Source organism: Drosophila miranda (genome assembly GCF_003369915.1).
Source record: "Drosophila miranda strain MSH22 chromosome Y unlocalized genomic scaffold, D.miranda_PacBio2.1 Contig_Y7_pilon, whole genome shotgun sequence".
Lineage (NCBI taxonomy): Eukaryota > Metazoa > Arthropoda > Insecta > Diptera > Drosophilidae > Drosophila > Drosophila miranda.
The window spans coordinates 197466-212672 of NW_022881652.1; the positions used below are offsets into that span (position 1 = coordinate 197466).

At 48.7% G+C, this 15207-nt stretch overlaps 1 protein-coding gene and 2 long non-coding RNA genes across 3 annotated transcripts; 2 read left to right on the forward strand and 1 right to left on the reverse strand.

Annotated features, from left to right (window-relative positions):
* The first annotated feature begins 4647 nt into the window (after positions 1 to 4647).
* Positions 4648 to 5115, forward strand: LOC117195185. Its single transcript, XR_004474978.1, has 2 exons — positions 4648 to 4731; positions 4801 to 5115. It is a non-coding gene; the product is annotated as an uncharacterized LOC117195185 (long non-coding RNA).
* A 1093-nt stretch (positions 5116 to 6208) lies between these two features.
* Positions 6209 to 7426, forward strand: LOC117195184. Its single transcript, XM_033399827.1, has 2 exons — positions 6209 to 6371; positions 6458 to 7426. Exon 2 carries the CDS (start codon positions 6505 to 6507, stop codon positions 7063 to 7065), a length of 561 nt encoding a protein of 186 aa, XP_033255718.1. The 5' UTR covers positions 6209 to 6371; positions 6458 to 6504; the 3' UTR covers positions 7066 to 7426.
* Positions 7427 to 13891: 6465 nt separating this feature from the next.
* On the reverse strand, positions 13892 to 14816 carry LOC117195204. The gene is made up of 2 exons (XR_004474981.1): positions 14688 to 14816; positions 13892 to 14626 (listed from the first exon to the last, which is right to left on the reverse strand). It is a non-coding gene; the product is annotated as an uncharacterized LOC117195204 (long non-coding RNA).
* Between the last annotated feature and the right edge of the window lie 391 nt (positions 14817 to 15207).

Here is a 15207-nt window from a genome sequence, read left to right on the forward strand (position 1 = left end):
ACCCAGCTAAATGCCAAAGTTGCGGCGGTTTAACAACTTCTGTCAACGCGGCTTCGTCTGTGTAAAGTGCGGTGGTTTCGTCCACCGCACCCAGCTAAATGCCAAAGTTGCGGCGGTACGCACCCAGCAAACTACAGGGCCTATGCTGATGCTGATATGAGGATCAGCCTTGCGCCGCCACTTATATGAAGCCCGCTCCAAGGACGGAAACGGACTGAAAAGACGCAATCCATTGTAAAAGAAAACACATTTTAATGTTAAGTCTAGTGTTATCTTAACTTTCTTTACTCAAAATACTTGCATAAAAAAATACCGAATACCTACCACTACTGTAACTAGTGTTACCATCCCATGGCATGTATTATTTGAATTTAGTACATATACAAATAAGTAGATGGCGTATAGGAGCGGTGGCGCTGGAGTTCCTCGGCTGCTGTTTCCCCTCCTTGTAGCGTGGGTATTGGGATCGCTCTCGGCTACCATTTCCCCTTCGGGATCGCTCCAGCCCTGGCTCTCTCTTGGCTGCGATTTCCCCTTCGTGTGACGTCGGTATTAATGCTAGTGATGCTCGTCGTGGTTCCTGTGGGATCTGGTTCCGGTGTTGCTCCCCCCATTGTTTTAAATGAAAAACTCTCTCTCAGTTTCGCGACGGCGGCCTCTCTCTCGGTCTCCCTTGTAGGCGTTGGCTTCGGGCTGGCCGGGGAGAGTTGTTGATCACATCGGCGTCACTGGTCGGAGTGGGAGAGATCCGACTATTCCCCTCCTCGTGGCTCTTGTTCTGGCTGCTGTTTACACTCCTTGTAGCGTGGGTATTGAGACTCAATACATCACCGAAATGCTGGCCAGCCATGGACACACAGCCATGGACACACGGCCACTTTTGTACGCGGTATGACACGTCGGGCGACTAACGAGTCCCTTAACTTGTTTGCCGCCCAACTAAACTGTTAAAAATTCTTAATTAACGCCAATAAGGAAAACATTAAAATTCCGACGCCAAGCCAAGCAGCCAATTTCCCAACTCGCCCCACACACATTCACATTCCCCTTCCCAACCACTACCGACAAGCTTTATTTCCTCTTTCTCGCCAATGTAAATTAAAATTCTGTGCGCCACTAAACATATATTCAAATCACAAACCACAAAGAGAATCATAAAACACAAAGATTTCTTAAACCACACACAACTACTGTCAACGCGGCTTCGCCTGTGTAAAGTGCGGTGGTTTCGTCCACCGCACACAGCTAAATGCGAAAATTGCGGCGGTTTAACAACTTCTGTCAACGCGGCTTCGTCTGTGTAAAGTGCGGTGGTTTCGTGCACCGCACCCAGCTAAATGCCAAAGTTGCGGCGGTACGCACCCAGCCAACTACAGGGCCTATGCTGATGCTGATATGAGGATCAGCCTTGTGCCGCCACTTATATGAAGCCCGCTCCGAGGACGGGAACGGACTGAAAAGACGCAATCCATTGTAAAAGAAAACACATGTTAATGTTAAGTCTAGTGTTACCTTAACTTTTGTAAGGAAGCGATCCTGGGCTGGGGTACATATCTCAGTCTACTCCAGGGTCGAAATTACAGCAATATTTATAATTTGCCGGGACTCCGTATTTCGGACCGACGATGGGGGACGGGGCCGCAGTCCCGCGGACGGGGGCGATCGTAGCGTGGGACGGGGCAGTTGGTTTCACCGAGAACATTCCGGTTATCGCCGAATATCTCCTTCAGGGCCCCACCGAACTCAGAATCAATACGGAGGTCTTTACTATGCGATAATACCGACAGGTACCGACAGGTACCGACTAGCGCCGGACAGTACTTACGGGACCCCGCCGGCCTGAGAGTTACTACGAAGCGGAAAGGGGGACTATGCTATGCGGGAATACCGACAAGTATCGCCGAGAGTACCTAGGCTATCGCCGGACGGTACTTACGGGACCCTGTCGGCCTAAGAATTACTACGACGCGGAAAGGGGACTTTGCTATGCGGAAATACCGGCAAGTATCGCCGAGAGTACCTAGGCTATCGCCGGACGGTACTCACGGGACCCTGTCGACCTAAGAATTACTACGACGCGGAAAGGGGAACTTTGCTATGCGGAAATACCGACAAGTATCGCCGAGAGTACCAAGGCTATCGCCGGACGGTACTTACGGGACCCTGTCGGCCTAAGAATTACTACGACGCGGAAAGGGGAACTTTGCTATGCGGGAATACCGACAAGTATCGCCGAGAGTACCTAGGCTATCGCCGGACGGTACTTACGGGACCTTGTCGGCCTAAGAATTAATACGACGCGGAAAGGGGAACTTTGCTATGCGGAAATACCGACAAGTAATGCCTAGGCAATCGCCGGATAGCAGTTACGGGAAGCCGCCGAACTAAGAATTACTACGGGGGTCGGGGATATCGACAGGCATCGCCGAGAATGCCTAGGCAATCGCCGGATAGCACTTACGGGACGCTGTCGAACTAAGAATTACTACGGCGGTCGGGGGTACCGACGCGTATCGCCGAGAGCGCTTATGCAATCGCCGGATAGCACTCACGGGACACTATCGGGCTAAACATTACGGCGAAAATCTTTATCATACGAGGCAGGTATGCATATCACTCGCATGCCACAACAAAAAGGAACAACGGACGCTGCCGCCATCAAAGCCATTAAATAAAACATAAACGAATAAAAATGCTGCCATACACATTTGCAAAAACATACGGCCTGACAAATTCAAATCGAATGCAGTGCGTTGCTGATTGCTAGAATAGCCAAAAACAGACACACACACACAAACACCCATTACACTTGGGCGGCCGGACCTGTGCCGTTCGAGTTATGTGTGTCGTGTCCGCCATCGTCCTTAGTTGGTGGCCGGATCCAGTGCCATGGCATTCAGAGTGCCCTATGGTCCTGGAAAAGGAAAAATCCATCAGCCACACATACGATTAAAAAGGGCTCTCAAAATACTTACCGCCAGCCATTCAGACACACACACACAAACATCCATTACACTTGGGCGGCCGGACCTGTGCCGTTCGAGTTATGTGTGTCGTGTCCGCCATCGTCCTTAGTTGGTGGCCGGACCAGTGCCACTCGCTCTACATTAGGGCCACAATTGCCGACGCACACACACACTCACATCCATTTCACTTTGGCGGCCGGACCCGTGTCGCCACAGTAATATGTGTGCCGTCTACTCCTGGCTCCCAGCTGGTGGCCGGACCAGTGCCACTGGTTCTCCAAGAGGGCAGCCACAGCCACAACGACGACGAGGTGCTAATTGCACCTTCTTCTGACGACTTCGGACGACGCCAATTTCGACGACCAGGGGGGACGACGTGGTCGGCCGGTATGCAACGCAATGTCTTTACAAGCATTGTGTTTTGCTATGCCGGCCGATGCTCCGCTGTTTCTTGTCTTCCCTGTAATTATAGAAAAAGATATAGACATTATTTTAAATTGTTATGTTTATTGTAATATTGTAAACGTAAATCAATTGTACCTGTTTTGTCTCGTCTTTGTTCCAGTGTAGTATCTCTTTTATTACCTGTTTTTCCGTCGTCTTCACTCCAGTCTACTACTTATCTGTATTGTTATATCTGCAAGTGCTTGTCTCTTTTTATTTAGTATATTTCCTCTTATTTTCCACGCAAAGCACCTGCATTGTTTACCTTTTCTCTTTATCTATTCCTCAATTGACTACGTGTTGCAACACTGCACTTTCTGAATTTTCGATCTCATTTCTTTAACCCTTTCTTCCCCCCCCCCCCCCCACCCCCTTGTTATTTTCGTAATTAGTGCGGTTCTCCGACACCCCACTACAAAATTATTACAATCTGTGATAAATCTTCGGCGGCAACGGTGCTGACAATTGATTATCGGTTTCAAATCGACTTTCAAATCAGCATCAGTTGCCGCCACACCACCACTACGGCCTAAATTGAGCCAAAAATGCTAGTCTTCCATAAAACAACTAAGCCCCCTATAAACTGCCCGCCCACATGTACATGCTACATTCCTAGTCGTCTGCCCTCAGCAGGCGGCAAGGGTAGTAGAGGGGACTGAAGACCACATACCGCATTACAGCCAACAAAACATCAAGTTGACGAACTCAGAGGGGATTGCAAATCAAATTTTAAGTTAGGGAGAATTACAAAGAAGAGACAGCATACTTTTGAGCGTGGCCCCACTTCACTTTCTTGACTCACATCACACACACACACACACTTGCAAATGGAAAGTCGTGTCGTGAACGTTGTGGAGTCGAGACGTGTCTGAGGTTTAGTCCCTCCGTCAAAGTGCCGAATATTTTGTCCCTCTCTTTTTCTTTTTCCCTTTCCCCCCCCTGCTGGCTGCGGGCCTAGTCGAGGTTACAAGTGTTTCGTTGCTGCAGATTATATGTTTGTAAATTAATGTGCCATCAAATGTACTAGTGTGTGTTTGAGTGTCGTTTAAAGTTGAATTGTAAAACAAACACAAAAATGTACATAAATTAAATTAAGACATATACTGCCCACAAATATTAATAAAGCAACGCGCTTGGTTGCTGGCGGCTCACACCCCAGCCTCTCAGCCCCTCCCCTGTGGAGCACTGAGAGCCCTCAACCCAAAGAGGCTCGTTGCTCGTTGCTCGTTTGAGAAGTCGAAAGGTTTACCCAGGAGACGGAAAAGCCGGAAAAAGATACGAGAAATAACTGCAAAGAAAAAACTTGAAGGCAAAGCTAAAGGTAAAGGAAGTACTCGGTTCTGCGGCCATCGGACAGTCGTAACTCATTTCTCATTTCGTCTCATTTCAGCCGGGAGTATACCGGGGGATACAGGATCTGTGGCAACCGCGACTATGGTTCGGCGCCAAATGCCGCCGCGCGCCTGCAAGAGCAAGAGCCAGAGCGCCGCCAGGCCCAGTCTTAGTCCCAGCCGCCTGGCCTAGAAGCCCAGCCTGACGCCGACCACCGGTTCTCAGGCGCCATCGCAGACCATCGCAAAGTCGAGGCCCACCGGTCTCGAGACGATTTTTGAACGGCCCGGCAATGAGGACGACGGGCCCACCAGCAGCCATGCCGTGGCATTCGGCGAGTGCCAGCGCCGCGTCCTCGCCCTGGGTACGGGCGGAAAAAAAGAACCCTGTCGCAGAAGAGCTGCCTGAAGGTGCGCAACACCTTGGGCGAACGCAGCACCCGGCACATGATGACACTGCGGGCGTCCCGCACTACTTTGGACAGCGTAATGCTCGGGGGCTCGGACGTTGAAGGCGAGTCGGTCGGAGTCGCTCCCGCAGTCGCTCCCGTAGCTGCTCCCGAAGTCGTTCCCGCTGGAGGAAATGCCGGTACAAATCAGCCGGCACCATTCGTGCTGCGCACCAGCAGGAGGCTCAAGAGTCTGCCTCCGTTTTAGATAGACCTTCCACCCTCCAAATGATAGAAAAAGAATAAAGAAAAGAAAAGCAAAGAAAAGAAAAACCCTCTACAGAATGTCTCTTTTGCTCTCATTGTAAATTGAAGCGCCTCTTTCGGCGGAACCTACCCCAAGAGCGGAAAGCGGAGATCAATTAGAATTGTGAACCCCAAAGCGAGCGATTGATACGATACACTCACGAGTACTCATGCCCAAGCCCGAGTACTCTGTCCAGCATCCACATCGGGGAATCAACATAAATGGGTGGCTCCGCGGACGGTGTTCCAGCAGTCGCGCTTGGGCGGTCCGAGTGAGCAGTAACGGATCTTCTGCAGAAATCAGTGCATAGATACAAAATCTGAAGGATCAAAGTGTTGAAAATCAATTAAAAGGTGATCATCCATCCCACGACAAGGAGAGGGGGCAGGGGGCGAATGGCGCCACACAGATTTCTGTACGGGCCTCTGAAAGGGAATCGAATCGAATCGCTCCAAATTGGCGTTGGAATGTCCAATAATAAACGGTAGATTCTATTACTCGTTAACCCCGCGGGTCAATGAGAGAGAACTATGGCAAAAGATACAACGTAGCTGCTGTACCCTTGCCACAGCCACAGATACAGATACATGCCTCTGAGAGTGTGGCAGTAATTGAATTAACCTTTGCGTGCCGTCTGTCTCTGTCCGTGTCTGTGAATAAATCGCGGGTCTTGGCTCGAGTAACACTATTCCTCCGTCCTTCGTCGTACCGATAGATGGACGAGGCTTCTGGCACGACGACAACCGATGGCAAGTCCCTGGATGAGGCGCCGGTGGCCGCAGGACTGGAGCCCACACAGCCGATCGGCTTCCTGCAGCTCTTCCGCTTCTCCACCTGCGGGGAGATCGCGTGGCTCTTCTTTGGGTTCCTCATGTGCTGCGTCAAGGCGTTGACCCTGCCCGCAGTGGTCATAATTTACAGCGAGTTCACAGCAGTGAGTACCGGGCACAGATACTCCCGCAGATGCAGATTCAGATACTCCAACCACAATCTCTCTCCCTTCGATTCTCGATTCCGTAGCCCTCTCCGCTGCCACGAACATCACCACGCTGTCGTTTCCCTTCACGATGGCCAACAGCAGCGGCGGCGGGTACACCATTCCCACGGGGACCCTGAGCATCCTTCCCATCGCGGCGAACGCCCAGCTGCCGACCATCACGACAACGGCCAGTGGCTACGAGCCCAATGACGTCATCACCACGATCCCCGTCTCGCTCTCCATTCAGCGCTTCCCCTCGTCCCTGTCCATCGTGGACCTGGCCCAGGAGCAGGACGGCTACAGCAACAGTGGCTCCAGCAACGGCATGACCGTGGGGCCGGGTGCGGGCGGCGGCGGCGGCATCACCACCACGGCCCTCCTGTCCGTGAAGCCCCTGAACGGCAGCGGCAACGGCAACATTTCGCGGAACAACAGCTTCAGTCTGAGCTTCAACCTGCAGGACCCCACAGTGCGCTCCTCGGTGCGTTCGGCAGGAGCCCCCACAGTGGATACAGTGGACAACTCTTCATCCGGTGGCACGATTGCCCTGCCCCAGAGCGGCGCCACGGCAACGGCAACGGCCACGAGTGCTACCTCAACCCTCGCCAAACACAGTCCCGAGGCCAAGACAGGAGAGGTCTATGTCTGAGCGGAGGAACAGGACACCTATTCCGACCCATCCACTGGATTATAGCTTTCGTCGTAGGTTTAAGCACCCCCTTCCAGAACCACTGATACGATATTATCATCTAGGAAAGAGAACAAAACAAGAGTAATCCTCTCTTCGGATTGTACATACATATGCACACATCAATATACATACATATATAGCCCACAGACGATATCGTATCGTAATGGATCGTATCGTACGGCACACGCGAGTCTCTCTCGATAGTTGGGCGAATAAATTACGAATAAAATCTTTACCAAGAGAATCTCCATTATATTACCCGTGCAAACATTGGACCGTGTAAATACTTTGGAACCCTCCCCCTCCCCCTCTCCACAAAAAACATAATATGTGATATGCGATTATTGTATGTGTTTTTTTTTTTTTTGTTCAATTTATAAAATTTGTGCATCTTTAGGATTAATGTGGAACCAATCCATGTAGAGGATGGTAGAAGAACACAGATCTAAGAAATTCTAGGCTCCTTTGTACAGATACAGATACAGTTACAGATGATCGACGAGGCAGATGAAGCGGTGTGACACGTCGGGCGACTAACGAGCCCCTTAACTTGTTTGCCGCCCAACTAAACTGTTAAAAATTCTTAATTAACGCCAATAAGGAATACATTAAAATGCCGACGCCAAGCCAAGCAGCCATTTTCCCAACTCGCCCCACACACATTCACATTCCCCTTCCCAACCACTACCGACAAGCTTTATTTCCTCTTTCTCGCCAATGTAAATTAAAATTCTGTGCGCCACTAAACATATATTCAAATCACAAACCACAAAGAGAATCATAAAACACAAAGATTTCTTAAACCACACACAACTACTGTCAACGCGGCTTCGCCTGTGTAAAGTGCGGTGGTTTCGTCCACCGCACCCAGCTAAATGCGAAAATTGCGGCGGTTTAACAACTTCTTTCAACGCGGCTTCGTCTGTGTAAAGTGCGGTGGTTTCGTCCACCGCACCCAGCTAAATGCCAAAGTTGCGGCGGTTTAACAACTTCTGTCAACGCGGCTTCGTCTGTGTAAAGTGCGGTGGTTTCGTCCACCGCACCCAGCTAAATGCCAAAGTTGCGGCGGTACGCACCCAGCCAACTACAGGGCCTATGCTGATGCTGATATGAGGATCAGCCTTGCGCCGCCACTTATATGAAGCCCGCTCCGAGGACGGAAACCGACTGAAAAGACGCAATCCATTGTAAAAGAAAACACATGTTAATGTTAATTCTAGTGTTACCTTAACTTTTGTAAGGAAGCGATCCTGGGCTGGGGTACATATCTCAGTCTACTCCAGGGTCGAAATTACAGCAATATTTATAATTTGCCGGGACTCCGTATTTCGGACCGACGATGGGGGACGGGGCCGCAGTCCCGCGGACGGGGGCGATCGTAGCGTGGGACGGGGCAGTTGGTTTCACCGAGAACACTCCGGTTATCGCCAAATAGCGCCTTCAGGGCCCCACCGAACTCAGAATCAATACGGAGGTCTTTACTATGCGATAATACCGACAGGTGTCGCCGAGAGTACCTAGGCTATCGCCGGACAGTACTTACGGGACCCCGCCGGCCTGAGAGTTACTATGAAGCGGAAAGGGGGACTATGCTATGCGGGAATACCGACAAGTATCGCCGAGAGTACCTAGGCTATCGCCGGACGGTACTCACGGGACCCTGTCGGCCTAAGAATTACTACGACGCGGAAAGGGGAACTTTGCTATGCGGGAATACCGACAAGTATCGCCGAGAGTACCTAGGCTATCGCCGGACGGTAATTACGGGACCCTGTCGGCCTAAGAATTACTACGACGCGGAAAGGGGAACTTTGCTATGCGGAAATACCGACAAGTATCGCCGAGAGTACCTAGGCTATCGCCGGACGGTACTCCCGGGACCCTGTCGGCCTAAGAATTACTACGACGCGGAAAGGGGACCTTTGCTATGCGGGAATACCGACAAGTATCGCCGAGAGTACCTAGGCTATCGCCGGACGGTACTTACGGGACCCTGTCGGCCTAAGAATTACTACGACGCGGAAAGGGGAACTTTGCTATGCGGGAATACCGACAAGTATCGCCGAGAGTACCTATGCTATCGCCGGACGGTACTTACGGGACCCTGTCGGCCTAAGAATTACTACGACGCGGAAAGGGGAACTTTGCTATGCGGGAATACCGACAAGTATCGCCGAGAGTACCTAGGCTATCGCCGGACGGTACTTACGGGACCTTGTCGGCCTAAGAATTAATACGACGCGGAAAGGGGAACTTTGCTATGCGGAAATACCGACAAGTATCGCCGAGAATGCCTATGCAATCGCCGGATAGCAGTTACGGGACGCCGCCGAACTAAGAATTACTACGGGTGTCGGGGATATCGACAGGCATCGCCGAGAATGCCTAGGCAATCGCCGGATAGCACTTACGGGACGCTGTCGAACTAAGAATTACTACGGGGGTCGGGGGTACCGACGCGTATCGCCGAGAGCGCTTAGGCAATCGCCGGATAGCACTCACGGGACACTATCGGGCTAAACATTAGTAATAAATAAGAAAATCTTTATTTTTGGTGCCCAACGTGGGGCCACCTTGTGTTGTACATCGGATTGACTCCGATTAATTAATACCAGGAGGACTCACACATTACATTGACCACAATTGTCTTCTTTCCCATCTGTCTTATTTACAACCTTGTATTGTCTGAGTGAATAGCGTAGGGTAGCTGTCCGTAAAGTTTACGCTGGTTAGCGTATAGCTTTGATGGCAAATATCTGTTTCACTACAAAGTTTTCTGCGAGCATGGAAGCATGACAAAAACTTGGAATGCAGGCAAATTAGCCTCAGAGGCGATAACCTGTCCAGTGAGATGTGGGTTCGAGCGGGATTTCTATATTTTCAACAAGTGAAGGGACGACTGGGATAGAATGCATAGGAATTCAGAATGGGTCGGCTGCGAGCAGTTGCCTTCTGACCACATTTACCTAGCGATAGTTTTCACTTAACTTTATCTTTTATTTGTTTTGATGTTTTTGTTGAAAAGCCATTCTGACGATTGTAAATCAAGTTGATTCAACCTTAGGGATGAATCTCTGACCACGGCAGATGGACTGGAACGGAAACATGGCAGTTCTTCTATTTGTTTGTGATCGAGAAATTGAGTCGAGTAGGAAACAAGGAGAGTTTTTTTGTCATGAAATGCCTCCTGTCCACGATTCATTTGTGTTGGTCAGTTTCATAAATTTGCTATTAGACGTTACCAAAAAAAAGCGGACAATTGGTGTGCAGCTTCTGCAGGGAGCTATTGGGAGTCGGGAGATCATTCTTTTCTTTTGATGGTATAATTTCAAAGAATTAAATTTCTTTATATATTTGTTTTATAGAAACATTTTTATATTTTCTTCTATATTTTTTTTTATAATTTTTTTTATATCTTATTTTTGTTATATTTTTTTTATATATACTCACATACATATGTACATTCATTATACAGGCTACATAAATAGATTTGATACATTTATTGGGGGGTTATTCCGCAATATGATGTAATTAATTCTGGGAAGAAATTAAATAGTTCTATGGGTCTGGATAGATCGCCACGAAAAGGGGTGCCTCCTCGAAGCATAGAATGCAGCTTATGCAAGTCCGAGTTGGGAACTGGGGAAAATTATAAAACGAAGTGCGGGCATCCGTTTCATAAGGCATGTATAAAAACGCATTTCACTGTTAAAACAACTTGCCCAACTTGTGATTCGGTTTGCATAGCTCAAACCATTACAAATCCAGCTAGCACATCTGTGTTAACGAGGCAGCAATCTAGACTCGTACCAATCCCAAGAGCAGATAGCTTATCAGATTTGGCCGAAACGAGAAGTGAAGAGCTAAGTGCGAGCGAGAACCCGTCCATCCTCGAGATGAGCCAGACGTCTGCCGAAATTGCAGCCGCTGTCAAGGCTATGCAGAACGAGCTGTTAACTCAGTTGACAGAACAAATGGCGAATCTCATTCAAACCAATGTAGAAGCTCACATAAATAATATGGAGCAGCAAAGACAAACGCCAAATCCAAATACTAGCAGGAATACTTCTTTGGAGCAGCTACTAGGAATCAATGGGCAGCAACCAGATCCGGGGTTACCTCCGCGTGCTACCAGCGCCCGATCGGTAGGTTCAGAATTGGCCCAAAGACCAGACAAAGTAGGCCACATAATTTCGAACTGGAAATTAAGATTTTCAGGAACCACCGATACAATAGGAATCGATAGCTTTATCTATAGAGTTGAGGCCCTTACTCATCAGACGTTAGAGGGAAATTTCTCACTTCTGTGTGGTAATGCGAATTCGCTATTTGATGGCAAGGCATCTGATTTCTTTTGGCGATATCACAAGTCGGTAGGAGTAGTTCGTTGGCAGGAGCTTTGTGCTGCGTTGAGGAAGCAATTCCGAGACTCCAGAACGGATGTGGATATCCGCCAAATGATAAGGGATAGAAAACAGAGGGAAAAAGAAACGTTCGAAAGTTTCTACGATGCCATCCTAAAGCTAACTGATAGACTCGACCAGCCTCTTAGTGAGAAGACGCTGATTGAAATTGTGAGGCGTAATTTACGTCCGGAAATTCAGGATGAAATTCTTAACATACGGGTAGATTCGATGGAAACCTTGAGGGATATATGCAGGAAAAGGGAATGCTTTTTAGAAGAAGTCCGTAAGAATCATGGTTATCAGAAACCATCGGTCTTTAAGAAGCAGATATCAGAGCTCTGGGAGGAAGCGAACATCGATGATGCCGTAGAATTTTCTGAAGGAGAGGTAGAGGATGAGATAGGCGCTTTTGCTCTCGTATGCTGGAATTGCAGGAAGGAGGGGCATAGGTATCAAGACTGCGCGGAAAAAAGGAAAATTTTTTGCTATGGATGCGGTATTCCTAATGCCTATAAACCTTCATGTGCGCGATGCCAAAAAAACGCGCAAAGGAGCACTGCAGCATCTCGTCCACTGACCAGTGTTCCCAACCGGCAAGCGGCGACAAAGGAGTGAGGATATATAGCAGTGGTGGGGAGCGGGAAATGACACACTCCCTTTCGGCTGGTCAGCCAGAGTATTTTTGGCATACTAAGCTGGAAAATATTAGGAAGATTGGGTTTCCGAGCTTTGGCGACAAAGCAAAGACAAGTTCTCGCAGCAGTCGGCGGTTAAAAAAATTCTGGGAGTCAGTAAAGTACATAAATAGCATTAGAAGAAACAAAGGGGACAAACGCCCTTATGCTGAAGTTGGTCTTCTGGATAATAAGCGAGTGGGTTTGCTCGATACAGGGCTGCTCTGACTTACATCGGAGGGAAACTGGCCAAAAAATATATTATCAGCAGGAAGCCGTTTAAAAAGGTGCTGTCCAAGGCATGCACCGCTGATGGAAGTCATCAGAAAATAGTTGGTAAATTTAGGACTAGTATAGAGTATAAAGGTATAAGTAAAGAATTAGATATATACATAATCCCTTCGTTAAGTCAGGATGTTTATTTAGGAATTGATTTTTGGATGTCGTTCGGTCTTTTGCCCCCACCCTTAGAGGTGGCGGAAATATCAGCCGCCACAGAGCAGCACGTTCTGACAGACATTCAGGAATTGAAATTGCAGGGAATGGTCCAACGTTTTCCATCATTTGCGACATCGGGTCTCGGGAAAACTTCGGTGTTGTCACACTCAATAGACACTGGAAACGCGAAGCCCGTTAAGCAGCGTCATTTTCCAGTTTCCCCGGCAATTGAGACGTTATTGTACACTGAGATTGACAGGATGCTTCAACTAGAAGTGATTGAAGAATCTGAGAGTCCTTGGTCCTCGCCAGTAGTACTTGTCCGGAAACCGGGAAAAGTCAGAGTTTGTTTGGACAGCAGAAAAGTGAATGAGGTTACGGAAAAAGATGCGTACCCCCTTCCCCAAATAGATGGCATTCTCAGCCGTTTACCGAAGGCAGTGTTCATAAGTAGTCTCGACCTGTAGGATGCATATTGGCAGATCCCCTTGGATCCGGCATCTAGGTGTAAAACTGCATTCACGGTTCCAGGGAGGCCCTTGTATCATTATAAAGTCATGCCGTTTGGTCTCTGTAATGCCTCTCAAACCATGACACGCTTAATGGATAAAGTCATTCCTGCGTCGCTTAGAAACGAAGTCTTCGTTTATTTGGACGACTTATTGCTGGTGTCAGATACGTTTGAGAGACATTTACTCGTTTTGGACACCGTGGCCTCGCGGATTCGGGAAGCTGGCTTGACCTTAAATATCGAGAAAAGTAAATTCTGTGTGCGCTCTGTGAGATACCTAGGGCATATAATAGGAGAGGGTGGTATTCGCACTGACCCCGAAAAAGTCTCGGCTATTTCGGATTTTCCATTGCCGACGTCGTTGAAAGCGTTGAGAAGCTTTCTGGGATTGGCAGGGTGGTATCGAAAATTCATAAACAACTTTGCGTCTGTATCCGCCCCGTTGACCGACCTATTAAAGCCGAAGCAAAAATTCGTGATGACAACAGAAGGCAAGGAAGCTTTTGAGCGGTTAAAGGGCATGCTTTGCAGTGCTCCGGTCTTGTAAAGTCCGGACTTCAGCAAACCATTTTTTATACATTGCTACGCCAGTAAAAGCGGGGTAGGCGGAGTACTGGTACAGAAGTCGGTCGAAGGGGAAGAACTGCCGATAGCCTTTGTTTCGAAGAAGCTTAACAAAGCCCAAAGAAACTATACGGTTACAGAGCAGGAATGTCTCGCTGTTCTGGTGAGCATAAAAAGATTCAGAGCCTATGTAGAGGGTCAGGAGTTCACTGTAATTACGGATCACGCCTCGCTGAAATGGCTCATGTCTCAAAGTGATTTGAATTCGAGGTTAGCGAGATGGACTTTAAAACTGCAAGGTTTCCGGTTCAGTATCCAACACAGAAGAGGGAAGCTGAATGTTGTTCCGGATGCCTTGTCCAGGGTCCCATATGACCAAGTGGCTGCAGTGGATTTCAGCAATGGCTTGCTGGTGGACATTGAGTCAGCTCATTTCAAATCGGGAGAATATTTGGAACTGATGGAGGGAATTAAGAGCAATATGGCTCAACTCCCCGACCTTAAAATAGTTGATTCTCTGATCTATCGGCGATCCGAGCATGTAAAAGGAGACATCCTTAACGACGCGTTTGCTTGGAAGTTGTGGGTACCCAGGGGGATGGTCAAAGAAGTGCTTAAGAGAGCACACGATGATCCGCTGGCTTCCCATGGTGGAGTCCACAAGACACTCGAGCGGATTCGGCGTTATTATTTCTGGCCCGGACTCGTCAATGACGTAAAAGACTACGTGGCAGCCTGCGAGCAATGTAAAATGTCAAAAGCTCCAAACGCTCCGTTACGTCCACCGATGGGAAAAGCGGCCGAGTCGCAAAGGTTCTTCCAGCGTCTCTATATTGATTTCTTAGGTCCGTATCCTAGGTCTCGCAGTGGAAATATAGGAATTTTTATTGTCCTGGACCATTATTCGAAATTTGTTTTCCTCAAGGCTGTAAAAAAATTAAATGCGGATGTTGTGCTGAGGTATTTAGAGGAGGAGTTATTCCATACTTTCGGAGTTCCAGAGGGAATTGTATCTGACAACGGATCGCAATTTCGATCCGAGAAGTTTCAAGGCCTGCTCAGAAGGCATCGAATAACGCACACGCTAACAGCTGTCCACGTTCCCCAAGCCAATGCTTCGGAGCGAGTCAACCGTTCGGTCATCGCTGCCATTAAGTCGTATAATCGCAGTGACCAGAAAGACTGGGATGAGAGTCTTAGCAAAATATGCTGTGCGTTGAGGTCGGCGGTTCACTCAGGGTTAGGATCCACGCCCTACTATATGGTTTTCGACCAGCAGATGGTGTCTTCAGGCGCAACGTATTCTTTGCTGAGGAAATTGGGGATGTTAGAGGACAAGGCAGCTACCTTCACACGTGAGGATTCATTGGATATCGTCAGAAAGAGAGCGTGTGAAGTGATGCGGACGCAATGGGAGCGAAATCGACGGCATTATGACCTGAGGACACAGGAAGTATCGTACCAGGTGGGGCAGGAAGTGCTACGGCGAAATTTTAAACAAAGCAAT

What these genes read in the sequence shown, in the direction of transcription:
- LOC117195184 (XM_033399827.1), top strand. Translation starts at nt 6,505, where the DNA reads ATGGCCAACAGCAGCGGCGGCGGGTACACCATTCCCACGGGGACCCTG.